Below are 22,025 nucleotides of genomic sequence, written 5' to 3' on the forward strand. Positions count from 1 at the left end.
TTCAAAACCAGAACAGCACTTTAATTACTCTACTTGAAGAGAAAGCAGATTAAAGTAACATAAAAACTGTACCCCATTAGCATCATCTCTTTTATCTGCAGTTGAGATGGAGGATACAGAAAAGAATGTCAGGTTTCATTCATTCATTTGCATGGGATTCATAGATTCTGGGAGTGCTTTTCACTCAGTTTTAAATAAATAGGCATCAAAAGCCCTCGAGAAACGAGGCTTCAGTGTTGTCAACGATACCACGCTGATTAATGTAAACTAGACTATGACAAACTATGGACTGTAAGATGCACCTTAATTTTTAAGCAAGTTTTTAAAAAAGATTAACATTTTTACCATTTTTATTATTAAGAGTGCAAAGCCCGACTAAAAAAAAAATTCTTAGTTTAGAAAACTGAACTGACCTTTAAAATTTTTGAAAATCATCATCTCAACTTTCTTCTTCTTCTTTTTTCTCTTTGTCACACCATATGACTGTCTTTTATTTTTTTTCCATTACGAAACTAGCCACTAACAAAAATATTGTACTGTTACCGCCAAATAGCTTTCAATTCAAGTTCACTGGCACCATAGACTGCATGACACATCATAGGCTAGACAGTGTGATCTGGGTTTGTGATGTAGGGGTAGCAGGGAGACAGTGTTAGCAAGCTTGTGAATCCCCACAGCTCATGTTCATCACGTCGGTACACTGCTGCTGCCGGCCGAAGTGGCCGTGCGGTTCTAGGCGCTGCAGTCTGGAATTTCAAGACCACTACGGTCGCAGGTTCGAATCCTGCCTCGGGCATGGATGTTTGTGATGTCCTTAGGTTAGTTAGGTTTAACTAGTTCTAAGTTCTAGGGGACTAATGACCTCAGCAGTTGAGTCCCATAGTGCTCAGAGCCATTTGAACCATTTTTTTTACACTGCTGCTGCCTGTTGAATCCGGTGTTGCCAGATAGAGATAAATTTCCTGTGGCATCAAATATATCACCATTTTTACTACTGGTGGGAATTTTAAATCAAACACTGGACACTTTGATATTAATTTTGAGTATAACAGGCACCTGAATTTTGGAGGCAATTTTTCAAAGAAAAAAGTGTGTCTCATAGTCTGTAAAGTACAGTATGTTGAAGAAACGGCATCCATTAGATTTCACTAATGTACCGGTAATGAAAAATACAAAATAAGGGTCCAGCAGCTCATGGTCGTGTGGTAGCGTTCTCGCTTCCCGCACCCGGGTTCCCGGGTTCGATTCCCGGCGGGGTCAGGGATTTTCTCTGCCTCGTGATGACTGGGTGTTGTGTGATGTCCTTAGGTTAGTTAGGTTTAAGTAGTTCTAAGTTCTAGGGGACTGATGACCATAGATGTTAAGTCCCATAGTGCTCAGAGCCATTTGAACCATTTTGAACAAAATAAGGGGACTCTGAACTAGGGGGATCCACATCACCAAAAGTATTCATAGCAGCCCTCTAAGAAGCATTTAAATCCTTAAATTAACAATGTAATTCTATCAGAGACAGCAAAAGGTTTGGAAAACCAGTTGATCAGAATTGATAGTGTCTTGAAAAGAGGTCATAAGATAACATCAACAAAAGTAAAGTAAGGTTAGGGGAATGTAGTCGAATTAAATCAGACAGTACTAAAGAAATTAGATGGTAAAAGTAGTAGATGAGTGTTACTATTTGGACTGCAAAATATATGATGGTGGCCAAAATAGAGGGTCTGGCAACTGAAATGAAAACATTTCTGGAAATTTGTTATTGTCTGATATAAATTTGAGTGTCATGAATCTTTTCTGAAGGTATTTGTCTGAAGTATAGCCATGTAAGGAAATGCAACGCGGGTGATTAACAGTTTAGACAAGAAGAGAACTGAGGCTTTTGAAATATGATGCTATAGAGATGTGCTGAAAGTTAGATGGGTAGATCGTGTAACTGATGAGGAGGGGCTGAATCAAGTTGGAGAAAAAAGGAATTTACATCACAACTTGACTAAAAGAAGAGATTGGTTGACTGGGCACATTATGAGCCATTAAGGAATTTTGGTAATTTTATAGATTTAGAAAAGGCTTTTGACAGAGTTCAGTGGTACACGATGACGGATATCCTGAAGAGGAAAGGAGTAGATTGGAAAGAGAGACGACTGATACAGAATCTATGTTTACACCAGAAAGTAAGGATAAGGATTGGAAATGAAATGTCAGAAGGAAGCAGCATTGGACGAGATGTCAGACAAGGTTGTTGCCTTTCCCCACTGTTGTTTAACGTATACTTTGAAGAGATTATTGCAAAAAGCTTAGATGGGAAAAGGGGAATATGTATTGGTGGAAAGAGAATAGAATGTATAAGATTTGCTGACGACATAGTATTAGTGGCAGAAAGTGAGCGGACAGTGAATAACATGCTCAGAGATCTGAATGAAGCTTGTGTGGAATATGGGATGCAAATAAACACAGCAAAAACAAAGAGTATGGTCATCAGTACAAGACACAGACTGTCCAATATTAAAATAGGACAATCTACCATTAACCAAGTAAGTGAATTTAAATATCTCGGAAGCACAATAACTGAAGGCTTGAGATGTCACCAGGAGGTGAAAACTGGAATTGCCATAGCGAAGGAGGCATTCAACAGAAAGAGGAGAGTGTTGTGTGGCAAATTAGATAAAGGACTAAGGAAAAGGCTTGGCAAATGTTTTATCTGGAGTGTGTGGCACTATATGGGGCAGAAACATGGACACTGAGACGAGAGGATGAAAAAAGGTTAGAAGCATTTGAGACGTGGATGTGGAGGAGAATGGAGAGAATAAGCTGGATGGAAAGAGTGAGTAATGAAAGAGTATTGGAAAGCGTTGGTGAGAGAAGATGTCTGTTGAAGGTTGTAAGAGAAAGGAAAAAGAACTGGTTGGGACATTCACTGAGAAGGGAGTGCTTGCTAGTTGATGCTTTGGAAGGATTGGTTTGTGGAAGAAGACTGAGAGGAAGAAGGAGATACAAGATGATAGACGACATAAAGGGAAGTGGAAATTATGCAGACCAGAAGAGGATGGCAGAAGACTGGACAGCCTGGAGAACTACCATGTGAAAACCTGCCTTTAGGCAGAACACAGATGATGATGATGATGATGATGATGATGATGATGATGGTAATGGAGAGATGTGATGGGGTAAAAACTGTGGAGGGAGACCAAGAGATGAATACAGTAACCAGGTTCAAGTGGCTGTAGGTCGCAGAGTTTATGCAGAGATGTAGCCTGTACAGGTCAGACTGGCTCAGAGAGCTGCATACCGCTACTGACAACAAAAAACTAGGAAAATGAAGAAGGAATAGCATGTGGATGTAGCTTTATGTTTGTCTCGTGTTTTTCTCCACTAACCGACCATTGCAAGTTAGCGGTTGCCTTTGCCCAGTTTTATTTCTAGAACTGGCCAGGCATGCTAGGTTTGGGTGATATTGTTCCCTCTGTGCGATGCGCTTGAGCTGCTTCATTCACTGCTGCCTGCCACCCACAATTCACAAAGGCACCGCCACTGCATGCCGCTTGCCACCCATACGCCGGATTCCACAGCCCGCCATCCATGTGCACTACATTGCAGCGTACACACTTCAGCCTGTGACACGGGGTCATCGTCTTGACCGCCATCGCCCCAACTCCTGATTGCAGGTAGGTCAAAGGTGCGGCACTGTACCTCCCAATCCGAGTGTGATCCTCTGTGCCCATTTCCTAGCCACTGCTTTATCTGATGCTGTTTTATTGGCGGTGTCACGTCCACAACTGTATGTCTGCTTTAACGGGGTGCCATTTTCGGACAGTCGCAAATGTTGTCAATACGGTTCTTGCGTAAGATGTCAGATGTTGTGAAATTTCACAGTATTTTGTCACATAACTAATGAGGAGGTATTGAATAGAATTGGGGAGAAGAGGAGTTTGTGGCACAACTTGACGAGAAGAAGGGACTGGTTGGTAGGACATGTTCTGAGGCATCAAGGGATCACAAATTTAGCATTGGAGGGCAGCGTGGAGGGTAAAAATCGTAGAGGGAGACCAAGAGATGAATACACTAAGCAGATTCAGAAGGATGTAGGTTGCAGTAGGTACTGGGAGATGAAGAAACTTGCACAGGATAGGGCAGCATGGAGAGCTGCATCAAACCAGTCTCAGGACTGAAGACCACAACAACAACAACATTTTGTCAGCATAGCTGACTGACAAATGATACGCGTAAATAGGCCAGGTTTAGCAAGGAAGAAAGTCATCTTACATCAAGAAAATGCACACCTGCACACAGGTGCCGTCGCCACGGCAAAATTACGTGAACTAAGTTTCCGCAGCTGCCTTATTCTCGTGATACGGCTCTGTCAGACTTCCATCTCTTCCCGAAAGTGAAAATTTTTCTTGGTGGGTGAAGATTCACTACAGACGAAAAATTGATAGGTGGAGTTGACAACTATTTTGCAGGCCTGAAGGAAACTCATTTTTGAGATGGGACCAAGGCACTGGAACATCATTGGATCAAATGCATTAATATACAAGGAGGCTACATTGAAAAATAAAAAAGTGTTTCAGTGATGTAAGTACTTTTTTTCTATTCTGTTCTGAGAACTTTTCAAACCACCCTCGTACATCGGACAAACTTGTCGCCCAACGGAGGACAGATGCATCGAGCATCGATGACACGCGCGTCTTCACCGACCAGAGAAATCTGCAGTGGCCGAGCATTGTCTCAGTACAAGACACGTATGGGATACGAAATGACCAAAATTCTCTTGTCGATGTCTTCTTATAAAAGAAGAGAGGAAATTTGCAACTCAACTAATCTGCCAAACAATCACACAGGATATCGACTTAGCACAGCATGGGATCCAGCACTGGCCACGTTAATATCACAATTATCGCAAGGAAGAACTGTCGGTCATTCGAGGGACGATGCAGCTGTGGCAACAGAGATATCCGAATAACAACAGCGACAGTGGACATACACCAGTAATGGACACGTATATTGGTATGCGGCTTCCGACAGAGGCTGCTGGGGTGATCAGCGGTAGAGCACAGTACGATCGACAGTCTCTCTTTATGTGTCAGAGGTGTCACTTCATCATCCGACAGGTGGCGTTTCTGTCTCTCTCTTTACAGATCAGGTGATCTGTGCTGTTAGTCACAGTATTTGGCACATCCCTTGCCTGTGCAGTTTCTTCTCAGACTGACATAAGTAGGAGGCTTTGGTCACAATCTCGGCAGTGAGTTCACCGCACCGGAAGGTGCCGGTCAGTTGCATTGATGATAGGGTGACCAGATGCAATTGTTTAAAAAGGACAAACAGCTTCAAAAAGGAGCACAAAGGAAGAAAAAAAGAGGGCACATCAAACGGGTCAACTGCAGATGAGGATACCACTTGTCAGCTTTGGACAAATCAAGTGACTTCCGGGAATTACTGCTAAAACTAGTAGTTAGGTGGTGGTGGTTAACTGAGCAATATAAAAAAATTAAAAACATTGATTGTGGTGACAGCGTGGCGTCAATTGTTCTGTTATGTCAACAACACGGAATTGTTTACAAAGCGAAAAATGTAAGACCATTCACCTCCCTTCATTCGACGCTACCAACATCTACAATTCGAGCAGCTGCTGACGGCATGTAAACTGCACTTCAACCTTCCGAATACAAATAAATTGAGTGACTATGAAACAATGAAATAAAACCGTGACAGCTAATCTGCCGAGTTATTTCTTACCTTTATTGGCCACTGAGACGTACGCTCCAGCTCCACGTATCTTACATTCCGCTTCAAATTCATTTCTCCCTTTCTTGAAAGCCGGATATTTGCAGGAAAGGACATCATAAAATGTACACTTAGGCATAGCCAAATATTTTACATAACTCACTCGGTTAAAAATTATACTCACAAATCACACGTGCACCACAGGAAGCCAAGCCAATACAAAGCGAAGATACGAAAGGGGAAAATTTTAAACAATCGATATTTGCATTTGCTTATAGGTCGATCAACGATAACATCGACGATCCTGGTGCCACCTACTAACACCGCCTTCGTGCGTGTTTATCACGAAGGCTGTGCCAATAGTTAAAGTATTTAAGAAAAGAGGAATAGAACGCGACGAATTGTAAATTTAACTGTACTACGCTCAACTTTACGAAAAAGCCGGACAGTGTAAAAATCCGCCCGGACCCCGGACAAAGAGCTAAAAAGGAGGACATGTCCAGATTAATCTGGACGTCTGGTCACCCTAATTGATGAGATATGCTGAAATTTCACATCGTCAGACATCTTGCCCGAAAACTACATTTACAAATAGTCCGTCAGTAAAGCTTCAAACAACACATTAACAAATGTGCTCTGAAATCTTTATTTCTCAAAAAGAGAGTCATTGACAGATGTAGATTAACTTCAAGGGTGGCTTTGGAAAAGGTCTCCGGTCTCTTGCTGCTGTTAGATATTAATGAATTTGCGGACAATAGTAACCGTTTACCCTCTCACTGACTGGTGTGTTACATTTGCTGTGTGGGATGTGCCCGAGCTGCTTGCTTCATTTGCTGCCGCCTGCCACCTACAGCTTCCAAAGGTGCCACCACTGCATGCCACTTACTAGCCCTGGGCTAATTGCTTCTGATTCCTGCTTGGCACTTACCACTAGATTGCAGCCACTGTTAGCCGCCTACGCATCTCCGGTCTGTGAGGTGGGGCCGTCATCTCCACTGGTGTCACCACAGCTTCAAACTGCAGGTCGGTCAAAGATAAAACTCTACACTGCACTGCGCTTCCCTATCTGAGTGTGAGTCCTCTGTGCCTGTGTCCTAGCCACTGCTTAATCTGGTAATGTTTTGTTGTGGGTGTCATCTCCATAACGTGGGTCTGACGCTATCAGTAGGCAGTTACAAATGTGCTGTAAAACCTGTACTTCTAAGATGGGGAGTCATTACCAGATGTAGAACTAATTTCAGGTGTGCTCCAGGGAAAGGCTCCAAGGGGGACCCCTGCTGTTGATGTTGTATATTAACGACATCACAGACAATAGTAACCTTTGACTTCTTAGGCCGGTATTACACTATCAAATTTCTTTGTCAGAAATATTTGTCAAAGATATTTGATGGTGTGATAGGGAACTTTGTCAAATGTCGTCCAATATTTGATCAAATCTAGGGCCTCGCTGTACATTTGATCAAAGAAGTCGGTTTTCTTCTGTTCCCTGCAATGTGACATGTTACCACGTGGAGCGCTAGCATCGCTGCAGTGTTCTGTCGTCTGTAGTGTTTTTATAAACATTGCCGGTAAATACAATTGGTGAGTGCTGACAACTACAAAATTAATAGAGATGTATGAAGCTGATGAGGCGCTTTACAACGTGAGGCACCCTGAATACAAAAATAAATTACGAAGATTGGAGACCTGACCTGACCTGACCTGACCTGACCTGACCTGACCTGACCTAACATAACATAACCCTCTCCTATAGCAAGGTATCGGAGTGTTACAGTGAGCCTGTCTTCTGAAGATGTAGCAGTTCTTAAGTGAATACTGTGCTTTTTGATATGAGGATACACTTCATTAAGCACATACAGAAATGTATGCTCATCCATTCTTAAGTAATTGATGTACGACTTGCCGTCCTCCACTATAAGCTCACGTAACAAGTTTTGTTGAATGCTTTTATTGTGTCGTCGTAAAACCCACGGCTTCACCCAGGTATGTTTCCTTTTTTTTTTCCCCACTCCTCTTCCGCATGTGCACACAGTGCAATTGTGGTACATGCAACTGCTGCAGTTAATAACAAGTTGTTGTTGCCAGCCATCTTGAACTTTGACGAAAAATATGCTGACAGTGTAATACCCCTTCTAGCGCTACGTCAAAAGATATTTGTCAAATATATTTGACAGAGTATTTTATGACATCTTTGATCAAATCTTTGACAAAGAAATTTGATAGTGTAATACCGGCCTTACAGATGATAAGTTACCTATAATGAAATACTGCCTGCTTTAACTGTACAGAAAGGTACAATTGCGCATTTTATGACATCTTTGATCAAATCTTTGACAAAGAAATTTGATAGTGTAATACCGGCCTTACAGATGATAACTTGTCTATAATGAAATACTGCCTGCTTTAACTGTACAGAAAGGTACAATTGCGCATTTTATGACATCTGTGATCAAATCTTTGACAAATAAATTTGATAGTGTAATACCGGCCTTACAGATGATAAGTTGCCTATAATGAAATACTACTTGCTTTAACTGTACAGAAAGGTACAATTCCGCACTTCACAAAACAAAAACAAAAAAATACTATCTTTTAACTGTTATATCGGTGAGCCACAGTTGCAACCAGTCAACTCGTATAAACATCTGAGTGTAACAATTTTTAGCAATAAGAAGCAGAACAAACACACGGGCTCAGTCATATGCAGAGCAGGTGGGAGACTTTGATATGTTTGTGGTATAGTTGAAAAATGCAGATTGCATACACAACTGTGCAACCCAGCCTAGAACACTGCTCAAGTATGTAGGATCCATACCAAATACGTGGTCATGGGAGAGAGCATTTGGGTGTCTGTGTGGTTGTGTGTGTGCATGAATGTGTGTACTATTGCCAGAAAAAGATGTGCTCAAAAACTATTGTGAATGCTGTTTACCGTTTCTGTGCACCCATGCATCGGTCTGCTATAGGTGAGTAGTTGCCTTTCCAAATATTTGTTTTATGTGGTCATTTCACACCAGGTTGCTGTAAATGGTTATGCATAGATATTTACTGTTGTTACTGTTTCCAGTTATTTATTTGCCATTAGTGTAGTACAGTAGTAGTGAATCTCTTCAACTGTTTACGTGCGGTACGTCAGTTGCCAGTCTGTACACCAGTGACTTATTTTCAGCAGTTTTTCCTGCAATCCACAACAGTTGTCTGGCATTATTACCTTCATATAGGCAACAGCATTGTGCTTCCAGTTTTATCCACTAAATAATTTATACATGATGTTTGGAAACTCATGTTACAAATTTCTGGGACTTGTAGATGGGAGTGAATACATAATATTTTGAATTGGAATCCATGTCTGGGAATGTAGAATTTCTGTTTTATTACGGTTTCAGTTCAGATGTTTAACTCGTCTACTTCTGCTTGAGGAATTAAATTAGGTGTGATGGAATACAGTTATTAGGTAACAATTGAAAAGGAATCAAAATGAAAAATCCATTTATCACTTAAGCACATTTGTTTGTATTAACACACAAACATTATGTTCTGTGCAGATAGTATGCTGGGTAAACATGTAATTTTTAAATGTACATGCAAACAAATGTGCTTCAGTTATAAATCAGTGTTTCATTATATTTCCTTTTGAATTGTTGCCTAATACGAGGGCTATCCACAAATGTACATTAAGTTTTGGAATTAAAAATAAATAAAGTATTGGAATTTTTTTTTGTTATATACAGATGAAAGCCACACTTAAATACTGCTTTTCTACATAGTTGCCATTTAAATTAAGGCACTTACCGTAGCAATGGACGAGCTTGGAAATTTCTTCGTCGTAAAATTCGGCCGCCTGCGCCTTCAACCACGTGGTTAATCAGTAACCCGGTAGAGATACGATTTTTGTGGATTTCCTGGAAAGAGGCACTACAATAAACTCTCAAAGGTATTGCCAAACTCTGCACAACCTCAGAAGAGCAATACAAAACAAGCGCAGGGGAAAGTTGGCCTCAAAGATCTTGCCGATTCACGACAACGCCCAGCCCACAAGGCAAATGCCACTCGTGAAGTTCTCGAATCTTTTAAGTGGGAGTCGTTTCCTCATCCGCCGTACCGTCCCGACCTGGCACCGAGCGACTTCCACTTATTCCCAGCAATGAAAAAGTGGTTGGCTATGCAGCGTTTTGATGACGAGGCACAGCTTCAAGAAGAGGTAACCACGTGGTTGAAGGCGCAGGCGGCAGAATTTTACGATGAAGGAATTTCCAAGCACATCCATCGCTACGATAAGTGCCTTAATTTAAATGGCAACTATGTAGAAAAGTAGTATTTAAGTGTGGCTTTCATCTGTATATAATAAAAAATATTTCCGATACTTTATTTATTTTTAATTCCAAAATGTAATGTACTTTGTGGATAGCCCTCGTACTTGTACTGCACTGTACCTAATTCCGCAAGCATAACTGGATGAATTAAACATCTGAACTGAAATTGTTGTAGAACAGAAACGGTATGTTTCTAAATGTGGCTACATGTTCAAAATATTGTGTAGTCACTCTCGTAAACAAGTCCCAGAAGTTTTTAATGGGAATTTCCAAACACTCTTTATACACTAATGAGCCAAAACATTATGACCACTTCCCAATACATAACTGAATGCTGCCTGGTGGCATTTTCTACAATGTAATGCAGTAAGGGAAATATGTAAGTGGAACAGAGATGACAGGGAAATCATTCTAGTGATGAAGTGTCCACAGTTAGGGAAATTCACTAACATACTGTATTTACTCGAATTGAAGCCGCACCTGAAAAAATGAGTCTCAAAATCAGGAAAAAAAATTTCCCGAAGCTGAGCCGCACCTGAAATTTGAGACTCTAAATTCAAGGGGAGAGAAAAGTTTTAGGCCGCACCTCCAAATCGAAACAAAGTTGGTCCATTGTAATATGAGACACAATTTAGGTCGAATGAATGACGATATAGCTGCAGTAGTTTGGTTCGAGTCGTAAGCTTAGCAGTTAAGCTTTACCAGGCGCTCCGTCCATATTTATACGGGTACACTTCCTTTTTCACGTGCTTCGCCTGGTTTGAATTGATTGCTTATTTTTCTTTGATCTGATAAGTGCCGTTCTCTTTGTTATAGCTGTTTACGTCACTCTAAGCTGAAAATGCATTGTTGTACTGTGTTGTGCGTTGTTTGTTGCATTCTGATAATGAGTGTTTACGACCTGTCACCGCTCGTCGCATGGCTTGCTTTTGTACGCGCTACCGCCACTTCCAATTAAAAAAAGAAAGAGGAATCATCTTATTAGTGAGCAAGAGACTGCTATTTGTTGTTACTTACACTGCTGCTTTCTTTGATAATGATCAACAAGAACCAAATAATAGACTGCGTATGATAGAAGATGTTGTGAAGGAAAGTTTAGCAAAATTTTTTCTCCATTTGAAAATCTTTGCAGACGCCTCTTTAGTACATTACATTCTGCACAGATATTAGAGTCATCTTAGATTTAAAAATCTAATCAGTTGTCGTGCTTCATTCCTGACTGTATCACTATTCGGCATAAGAATAATACGAATATAAACATGACACGATATGTATATTCTTCCGCGTTTCCTCTTGTCTCACTCTAGTTTTGTAGTTTATTAGGCAGACAGGATTTAAATGAGATAGCAGCAAACACGAAAGAATACATGGCAAAATGTTTATATTTGTATTATTCTTATGGTGAAGAGAATACTGCATGTGATTCACAATTCATAAAAGTTCCTATTAGTAACCATCTCTTGTCGCAGATAGGAAAAAATTCAGAACGTAAGAGTTGGCCATATTGACATACATCCCAAACAGTCTTGCCAGTCGGATTTTTGTAGTACGTTGAAAGGCTGCTACATTCGAAGATGAACAATACGGAATTTGTATTTACTTCGTTGGATAATGTATGAAAATGCAGTGGTCGAAACTCGGGGCGGAGAGAAAAGCTCGTCTTCCACCTTTTTTTTTAATTTATTTACTGACGCAGGTTTTGGTGCCAGTATTTATCTTTGTGCCTGCAAAGCATGCCTGTGTAGCGCTACATATATCTGACGGCAAAAGTTAGTTGTTGCGGCAACTACCAACATTTTACAGAACTTCCACTTACTTAGCACTCAATTCTAAGCTGCAGGCAGTTTTTTGGATTACAAAAACCGGAAAAAAAGTGCAGCTTAGATTCGAGTAAATACGGTAGGTGACTTTGACAAAGGGCAGACTGTTATGCCTCCCCCTGGCAAAGGGCGATACTGATCGGCATGAGCATCTGTGGAAAGTGGTTGAAGAATGGGGAAACCACGATCGGAAGACAAGGTGTCGGATGTCTGTGCCTCATTACAGAGTGTGTACGGAGGTTTGCCAGCTCTGTAAAGGAGGATAGGCAGTGCTCTGTGGCAGATCCGATGACGGGATACAGAGCTGGTGGAGGCACGAGTGTTTCGAAGCACACCGTTCGGCACATACTGTTGAACATGTGTCCTGCAGCAGACGACCACTCCGTGTTCCCACATTGACCCGACGACGTCATCGATTACAATTGCAGTGGGCACAGGATCATTGAGATTGGACTGTGGATTAATGGAGGTGTAAATGATGACTAACTGAAACCCTCAGCTGCCGACAGGTGTTGTTGATATACCTTTATGATGACAGCTGAAAATGTGCGCCCCGACCGGGACTCGAACCCGGGATCTCCTGCTTACATGGCAGACGCTCTACCCATCTGAGCCACCGCGGGCACAGATGAATAGCGCGACTGCAGGGACTTATCCCTTGCACGCCTCCCGTGAGACTCACATTCCCAACTGTCCACAATTCTACAAATGTAATGTACCTTATAGACATTTGCCCATTCACTCATTACTCGCGCACACTTTGGCGAGTCCCGTAAGAGCAGGGGATCCCGGGTTCGAGTCCTGGTCGGGGCGCACATTTTCAGCTGTCCACCTCGAGGTATATCAACGACACCTGTCGGCAGCTGAGGGTTTCAGTTAGTCATAATTTATTCCAGGAAAAAGCTGCACGGTCAACAACAGTAATCTGCTCTTTCGAGAACAGTTACTGTCTTCATATATAATGGAGGTGTGTTGCCTGGCCAGGAAAATTGCATTTCTCGTTACACTGGATTGACGGTTGTCTCAGTATACGGCATCGTCCAGGCCTGTAGCTGATCTAAATGTACACTGTGTCACGGGCACAGGCTGTTGGGGGCAGTGTAATGCTGTGAGGGGCATTCGAAAGGGCTTTTGTGGTCCGAGCACTGTGACAGCCATAGGCTGTGTGAGCACTGTTCAGAACCGTCTGCGTCCTGTCACGATTAATGTCTTCTGTGGCAGTGGTGGCATCTTCTAGCATACTAACTGTCTGTGACACGAGGCCAGATTCGTGCTACTGCAGTCTGAGGAGCGCAATAAAGAACACGCATCGATGTCTCCGTCACCAAATTCGACTGATGCGAACTCGACGGAGCACGTCTGGTACGCTATCGGGTGCCAGATCAGCGCACAAAAACTCCTGTTGTGTAACTTATGAGAATTGTGTAATTTGTGTGTAGATGTCCTCTGCCACATAACTTGTTAAAACTGACCAATTTCTCGGTAAATTGAAGCCGTGCAGAGTCTCCGCTGTTTGTGTTTCGTAAACTGACTGAGCGAATGACTTTTTTTACATAAGAGCGCTGATAACGGACTTAGAATTTTCAGCGTAGCCAGCGGGAGCAATAGAGCGTATGCGCGCTGTAGCCTTACTATCAGCGTGCGTACCCACCGGTGAGCCGGCGCAAGCGGGTTGCATCGTGCAGCCTCGCAGGCGCTCAGCGACCAAGGCGGCAGTACGTTTTCGATTTTTTTCAAATTGTTGCGTCCTTGAGCCCCCGTTCACCAGATGTACGTCTAGCGATTGGCGGCTGACGCTGCAGACCACACTTCATTAATAATTATACTACGAGGTTACATCACCAGTTGAAGTTACATTCTCAGAAAGTACACAAAGTCCTTTCATCCATACATGTATTTTTTCATCATTACTAACTTTACGACAGGAGCGGGTATACCATGTAAATGACATATTACTATATACGTGACTAGGTGTAGATTGGGACTTAGCATCTATTCCACAATGCCAGGTCTTGTAAGCGATAACATCTCGGTCGGCGAATGATTCCAATCCGGGTAGAGAGGCGTTCTCACAATGGACGATAGCGAGGGTAAACCGTCCACTTCCCATACTCCCTGTGGCATCGTCAAGACTAAAATTAACTCGACATCCACAAAAAAAAAAATCTGTTCACTCAGTATAACACTTTGTGCAATTGCAGAAAAAATACATGTATGGATGAAAGGACTTGGTGTACTTTCTGAGAATGTAACTTTAACTGGTGATGTAACCTTGTACTATAATTATTAATAAAGTCTGTTCTGTAGCGTCAGCCGCCAATCGCTAGACGTACATCTGGTGAACGGGGGCTCGAGGATGCAACAATTTGAAAAAAAATCGAAAAAGTAGTGGCGCGTTGGCCGCTGAGCGCCTGCGAGGCTGCGTGATGCAACCCGCTTGGGCCGCCTCGCCAGTGGTAATAATGTTTTGGCTCGTCAATGTTGCTTGTAAAAAGCGTAAAGACCTTATCACCCTCCCAGAAGTTGCCATTATATGTGTCGAATTGGTTCCATTAAGAATGATATGTCAAATTCTGTGTGGGTAATCGAAACGGAGTACTTAATGAATGGATGTAAGGTGTGGACCTCTACGATGTCGTTTTGAGCTCGACTTCGTGCCCACAGTGAGCAAAGAGTGCGAGTCGACGCTGCACGGGGAGCCTTACCGGCTCCGCACCCACAATGGCTGCTACACGCGTGTCCGTACCGAGTGGTCCAGCTTTGTCAACCCCTGGACCAAGCGGCTGGAGTTTGTCGTCGGGCAGCACTGCGTCCTGCAGGTAATGTCAGCTCACCTCTTCTCATAGTGTTGACACAGTTCAGGTGACAGAGGAAACAGGCCCCTAACTGGGTCGTATTGAACAGTTTTAAGTCTTGAAGTTGCACAGACTTTCATTCTGCATTTAGAAACAAGCAGTAATGACCTTTTAGCCGCAGAAGTATACATTAAAGTGATTCACAGAATAGAGTAGAGTGTGTAAAATTTCTTGGGGTATAGCTGTACAACATACTAAATTGGAATCAACTAATCAAGAAGCTCATTTCAGTGTGTTATTCCCTTAGAAGTATCTCCCGTTGTATTGACCTAAAGAAGAGTTTTTTTCCTGCTTGTTATCTTATGCAATTATCCTTTAAGGCAGTCCATCCAGAGTAAATAAAGTGTTTGTTCAGCAGAAGAATATTCTATAAAGTAGATAGTAATACATTGTGCAGAAGCCTTTTTAAAGAGTCTTGGAATTTGTACATAAAAATGTAATACTTTCCTTTGTAAACACACTATATGACAGCAATCTTTTGCATCATTTACGTCTTATTTTATCTGTCTTTGCAACACTCAGTTGTCATCTGACAATGTCCTAAGAAAGTCAGTTTGTGACCAAATAAGCAATATTTTGCAGAACTTTAGAAAGTGTTTCCTGTTTAATATGTTGCCATTGACAGAAAACACAAGTAAATAAAGAAAACAAACCACCACAGTTGTATCATCAAAGGAATTTATTTAAAATGACTAGCTTCACTGGAACACTTACGGCATGCTCAGGTCCATTAAAACCAAAGGAGTACTTTCATTCTTTGGCCTGTGTATCACAGACTACATATAGTACTAGTTGCTGTGGATTACATACATCAATAGTGTGTACTGTACAAAGTATTTGGCAGTGGTGACAGCACATTGTAGAGAATATACACTTCTGATGTATGTAGCCCATGACAACTAGTATTATATGCGTCCTGTGATACACGGCCCAAGGAATGAAAGTACTCCTTTGGTTTTAGTGGACCTGAAGATGCCGGAAGTTTTCTGCTGAAACTAGTAATTTTAAATAAATTCCTTTGATGATACAGCTCTGGTGGTTCATTTTCTTTATTTGTATCGTCAGCTGGTGTCCCACATCCATGAGAACGATGGACTTCCACAAGTGGAAAATGCAAGTGTATGTGGTAATATCATAAAATGAAATGATTCACTGAGCTTTAATCTAACACAGAAAGAAGTGAAGTATTCAGAATTTGATAGATAGTGAAATTAACTTCGAGTGCAAACTAACATAATATTTGTTTGGCAACTCCACCAACTCCATAGAATAATTTTTGAAGGTGTAATATTAGTGTACATAATTGGGGAGGTGGGAGGTATGTGGAAGAGAGAGAGAGAGAGAGAGAGAGAGAGAGAGAGAGAGAGAGAGAGAGAGCAAACACATAGACCCAATAAATTGTATGTGTATCATGTTGTTTGTGAAAGTGGTGTATAGTCTTGTCTACTAGACATGAGTGTGAGTTATTCCCCAGTTTCAGTACAGGGTCATAATTAAAAATTTATCTCAACCCCTAGTGTAAAAAGAAACAAAAAGTTGTATAAAATAATTGTGCAGCATTATGACATATTATTCACTGACGAAATTTAATGTAGTTACACTTCTAGCCATTAAAATTGCTACACCAAGAAGAAATGTAGATGATAAACGGGTATTCAATGGACAAATATATTATACTAGAACTGACATGTGATTACATTTAGACGCAATATGGATCCATAGATCCTGAGAAATTAGTACGCAAAACAACTGCCTCTGGCCGTAATAGCGGCCTTGTTACGCCTGGGCATTGAGTCAAACAGAGCTCGGATGGCGTGTACAGGTACAGCTGCCTATGCAGCTTCAACACAATACCACAGTTCATCCAGAGTAGTGAGTGGCGTATTGTGATGAGCCAGTTGCCCGGCCACCATTGACCAGACGTTTTCAATTGGTGAGAGATCTGGAGAATGTGCTGGCCAGGGCAGCAGTCAAACATTTTCTGTATCCAGAAAGGCCCCTACAGTACTTGCAACATGCGGTCATGCATTATCCTGCTGAATGAAATGTAGGGTTTCGCAGGGATCGAATGAAGGGTAGAGCCATGGGCCGTAACACATCTGAAATGTAACGCCCACTGTTCAAAGTGCCGTCAATGCGAACAAGAGGTGACCGAGACGTGTAACCAGTGGCAGCCCATACCATCACGCCGGGTGATACGCCAGTACGGCGATGACGAATACACGCTTCCAATGTGCGTTCACCGCGATGTCGCCAGACACGGATGCGACCATCGTGATGCCGTAAACAGAACCTCGATTCATCCGAAAAAATGACGTTTTGCCATTCATGCACCCTGGTTTGTCGTCAAGTACACCATCACAGGCACTCCTGTCTGTGAAGCAGCGTCAAGGGTAACCGCAGCCGTGGTCTCCGAGCTGATGGTCCGTGCTGCTGGAAACATCGTCGAACTGTTCGTGCAGATGGTTGTCGTCTTGCAAACGTCCCCATCTGTTGACTCAGGATCGAGACGTGGCTGCACGATCCGCTACAGCCTTGCGTATGAGATGCCTGTCATCTCGACTGCTAGTGATACGAGGCCGTTGGGATCCAGCACAGCATTCCGTATTACCCTCCTCAGCCCACCGATTCCATATTCTGCTAACAGTCACTGGATCTGGACCAACGCGAGCAGCAATTTCACGATACAATAAACCGCAATCGCAATAGGCTACAATCCGACCTTTATCAAAGTCGGAAACGTGATGGTACGCATTTCTCCTCCTTACACTAGGAATCACAACAACGTTTCACCAGGCAATGCCGGTCAACTGCTGTTTGTATATGAGAAATCGGTTGGAGACTTTCCTGATGTCATCACGTTGTAGGTGTCGCGAACCTTGTGTGAATGCTCTGAAGAGCTAATCATTTGCATATCACAGCATCTTGTTCCTGTCGGTTAAATTTCGCGTCTGTAGCAGGTCACCTTCGTGGTGTAGCAATTTTAATGGGCAGTAGTGTATAAAAAGGAGTCATTCCATAGCATAGTGAGAGGTGGCAGTTGTGTTCTAATGAACATATAATTAGCGAACTGTATGTGTGACTGAGAGGCGTGTGCTTGCAGGGTCCGAGCTGCCCAGACGTGTTTGCGGAGGCTCAGGACGAGGAGATGTTTGGTGAGGAGCTGCTGCAGGAGAGCAAGGCCGTCCAGAAGGAGATCCTGCAGGTGCTGCAGGAGGTGAGGCGAGGCGTAGTGTGCAGCCGGGACCGGATTCCGTCCCGTCTCTGGCTTCCAGGCACTGCGGCATTCTGTTGTTGTCACGTCTTGTGTCAAGGTGGATGGAGACCAGTAAAGAATCACTGAGAGGGTGTCGTATTTCATCCACGGCTATAGACGACTCTTTTATTCTCCCACTGCGTTTTGTGCATTGCGCCATTGTCAGGTACAAATTGTTGGTGCTACACGTACCATTGCTACTTCATCACAATATTTTAAAAAAAGTAAGTACTTCAAAATTAATTATCGCAGGTAACGTGATTTTTATTAGGCTGGTGCATAAGTTCGTAGCATTTTTGTATTGGGTGCTGATATTCTGGGTGCTATGGGTGATATGGGTTTATTAGAACTACTGACAGCCTTGGGAGAGCCAGTCCTGACAAAACTGTACCATCTGGTGAGCAAGATGTATGAGACAGGCCAAATTCCCTCAGACTTCAAGAAGAATATAATAATTCCAATCCCAAAGAAAGCAGGTGTTGACAGATATGAAAATTACCGAACTATCATTAAAATAAGTCACAGCTGCAAAATACTAATGCGAATTCTTTCCAGAGGAATGGAAAAAACTGGTAGAACCTGACCTCGGGGAAGGTCAGTTTGGATTCCGTAGAAATGTTGGAACACGTGAGGCAATACTGACCCTACGACTTATCTTAGAAGAAAATTTAAGGAAAGGCAAACCTACATTTCTAGCATTTGTAGACTTAGAGAAACCTTTTGACAATATTGACTGGAATACTCTGTTTCAAATTCTGAAGGTGGCAGGGGTAAAATACAGGGAGCGAAAGGCTATTTACAATTTGTACAGAAACCAGATGGCAGTTGTAAGAGTCGAGTGACATGAAAGGGAAGCAGTGGTTGGGAAGGGAGTGAGACAGGGTTGTAGCCTCTCCCCGATGTTATTCAATCTGTATATTGAGCAAGCAGTGAATGAAACAAAAGAAAAGTTCGGAGTCGGTATTAAAATCCACGGAGAAGAAATAAAAACTGAGGGAACTACATTGGGAAATGTGACACTTAAAGTAGTAAAGGAGTTTTGCTATTTGGGGAGCCAAATAACTGATGATGGTCGAAGTAGAGAGGAGACTGTAGACTGCCAATGGCAAGGAAGCTGTTTCTGAAGAAGAGGAATTTGTTAACATTGAGTATAGATTTAAGTGTCAGCAAGTCTTTTCTGAAAGTATCTGCATGGAGTGTAGCCATGTATGGAAGTGAAACATGGACGATAAATAGTTTGGACAAGAAGAGAATAGAAGCTTTTGAAATGTGGAGCTACAGAAGGATGCTGAAGATTAGATGGTTAGATCATGTGACTAATGAGGAGGTATTGAATAGAATTGGGGAGAAGAGGAGTTTGTGGCACAACTTGACTAGAAGAAGGGATCGGTTGGTAGGACATGTTCTGAGGCATCGAGGGATCATCAGTTTAGTATTGGAGGGCAGCGTGGAGGGTAAAAATCCTAGAGGGAGACCAAGAGATGAATACACTAAGCAGATTCAGAAGGATGTAGGCTGCAGTAAGTACTGGGAGATGAAGAAGCTTGCATATGATAGAGTAGCGTGGAGAGCTGCATCAAACCAGTCTCAGGACTGAAGACAACAACAACAACAACAACAACATGGGTTTATTTACCGATTGTCATTTTTTATTTGTAGTTCACTGTTGCTATTTGAGTTTACATTTTGTCATTTGGAGATAGTGATTGGAGCTGTGGATGGCTAGAAAATGCAGTGCCAAGTGGTCAAATTGGAACATTTCTGACATATTCTTCCGTTCGGGTTCAGTAGAGGGGTGACAGCAGCGGAGGCAGCCAGAAATATTTGTGCCGTGTGTGGGGGTAATGTCAGTGGTCAGAGCATGAAAAAAAAATGGTTTTCTCTTTTTAAGGAGGATCATTTTGATGTGAGTGACTCTCCACATTCAAGAAGACTTTAGGGTTTGATGAAGATCATTTAAACACATTACTCCACAATGATCCATATTGGTGTACTCGAGAACTGGCAGACGTGATGGACTGTGACCTTTCCACCATCACGAGACATTTGCATGTAGTTGGTAAGGTTCAGAATTCCATGTATGGGTACAACGTGCTCTAAACCGAAAGCACAAAAATCAGCAGGTGGCCATATGTGCATCTCTGCTCGCTTGTCATCAATTGGCTCGTGTTAATACATTTATCACACTGTTTAAGATGAGGCATTCGTTGCTCTCGTGGAAAAATGTTTGCAATCATCTACAGAACCATAGTTGTACCAGGCATGCACCTCTTCATCCAACGCAAATCAGTGGCCACGAGTCTTTCTTCAGGGCTCCAAAAGTGTAGAAACCAAATGGGGACAGATCAAGACTGTATGTGGGTAGGCCCACGTGTTGCCAAAATTGTTTAGAGTATGCTGCAGGTGTTTCACTGGGAAGCTCTCACACACTCTCGATACGGTCCTTATATCTCCCCGTGCAATTCCCATATTTCTGGAGCCCTGAAGAAAGACGTTTGTGGCTGTCGATTTGCTTTGGATGAAGAGGTGTGCACCTGGGTGATTACTTTTCAAATGTTAAACAGTTTACTTATTTTTTCCCGTCACTCTCGTTTTCATTTGACTGCTCCTTATACATCCCCACAATGCCAGTGAAACGAGTGGCGATGCTATAGGTTAAATACTCGGTCTGGGTATCAAGATGGGTAGGTTGAGGGTCTCTTTAACAAAAGCAACAAAACACTGTTTCGTACAATTTGTACTTTAACATGCAAGGAGAAACTTATTCACTTCAGGTCAGTCCAAAGTCCCAAAGGCTACATAGTGTACCCCAGTTCCGTAGCAATGTGTTTGAAAAATGAGATTTCTGTTTAGTTAATTTACAAGTAATTTGTTCATAATTTTACATTCGTAATCATCGTGTGCAAGTCTTGACAGTTTCTTTTTCATTGGAAGAGGGGTGAGAGGGCATTTTCTCAAAATTTCCGGTAATATCGATTATAATTCAGATTTGGTTCATAGGTTTTCATTTTATAAAATGTCATTAATTTTCCATTATTATTTGGCTTTCAACCCTCACATGAAAACAGTCATTTCACGTTGATTTAAATTCATAGTCATTTTAGTTTCTATACAAAAAGTCACAGTTTATGTAATATTTTAGAACTTATGGTTATAATAGAGGGAAACATTCCACGTAGGAAATATATATCTAAAAACAAAGATGATGTGACTTACCAAATGAAAGTGCTGGCAGGTCGACAGACACACAAACAAACACAAACATACACACAAAATTCAAGCTTTCGCAACAAATTGTTGCCTCATCCTTTCCTGATGAGGCAACAATTTGTTGCGAAAGCTTGAATTTTGTGTGTATGTTTGTGTTTGTTTGTGTGTCTGTCGACCTGCCAGCACTTTCATTTGGTAAGTCACATCATCTTTGTTTTTAGATATATTTTAGAACTTATGTTACATAAACAGTGAGTGCCCCACACTTGAGTGTTTCTGTGAAACATTATTAATTTCACCAACCACAAAACCTAACCATAAAACTGAAGCTAAATCCTTCAGTTAGCAATGATTTACTCAAAACTGTACAAGAATGCCAAAAATCCACAAGAGACGAACTATAGCTCTGAAAATTGACATGTATCGGATCCTCCACCATATGTAAGGTCGAACACATCACTGTGATGTGACAAGAGGGAGATACAGTTCACAAGACACTGCACGGATATAAGCTGTAATTGTCAATTCACTTCTGTCTGGCATATCCCGTCTCCAATCTTAATTCAGTATTTAATCCTTAGTACACTGTTTCCCATCTTCTCGTCTTTGCGTTTGTCCCATTTCCCTCACAGCTGTTCCGTATTAAGGCTGATACATCAATGTCTTCCGTACAGGAGGTGTGCCGCGGCGAGCCCGGCACGGACAGGCGCGACGTCTCCAAGCGCTGCAAGGACCTCGCCAGCTTCATGGAGTCACTCATTGGCGAGATTGGCAAGCCCGAGTTGCGTGTCGATCCGGCCGCCGCTGCCGCTGCCAACCGGATCGGAGCCAACTTCTCTGTAAGTGCCGCCACTCATCC

At 42.2% G+C, this 22,025-nt stretch overlaps 1 protein-coding gene and 1 non-coding gene across 2 annotated transcripts in view; one reads left to right on the top strand and one right to left on the bottom strand.

Annotated features, from left to right (window-relative positions):
• Positions 1-22,025, top strand: part of LOC124720239 (period circadian protein) — a 200,965-nt gene that overhangs the window by 114,122 nt on the left and 64,818 nt on the right. Inside the window, exons 9-11 of the mRNA XM_047245556.1 lie at positions 14,510-14,664; positions 17,804-17,917; positions 21,841-22,005. Coding sequence (XP_047101512.1) covers positions 14,510-14,664; positions 17,804-17,917; positions 21,841-22,005 — 434 coding nt within the window. The remainder of the gene's footprint in view (positions 1-14,509; positions 14,665-17,803; positions 17,918-21,840; positions 22,006-22,025) is intronic.
• Positions 12,395-12,469, bottom strand: Trnat-ugu. The gene has a single exon. It is a non-coding gene; the product is annotated as a tRNA-Thr (tRNA).

The sequence above is a fragment of the Schistocerca piceifrons genome, chromosome 11 (genome assembly GCF_021461385.2).
Source record: "Schistocerca piceifrons isolate TAMUIC-IGC-003096 chromosome 11, iqSchPice1.1, whole genome shotgun sequence".
NCBI classification, from domain to species: domain Eukaryota; kingdom Metazoa; phylum Arthropoda; class Insecta; order Orthoptera; family Acrididae; genus Schistocerca; species Schistocerca piceifrons.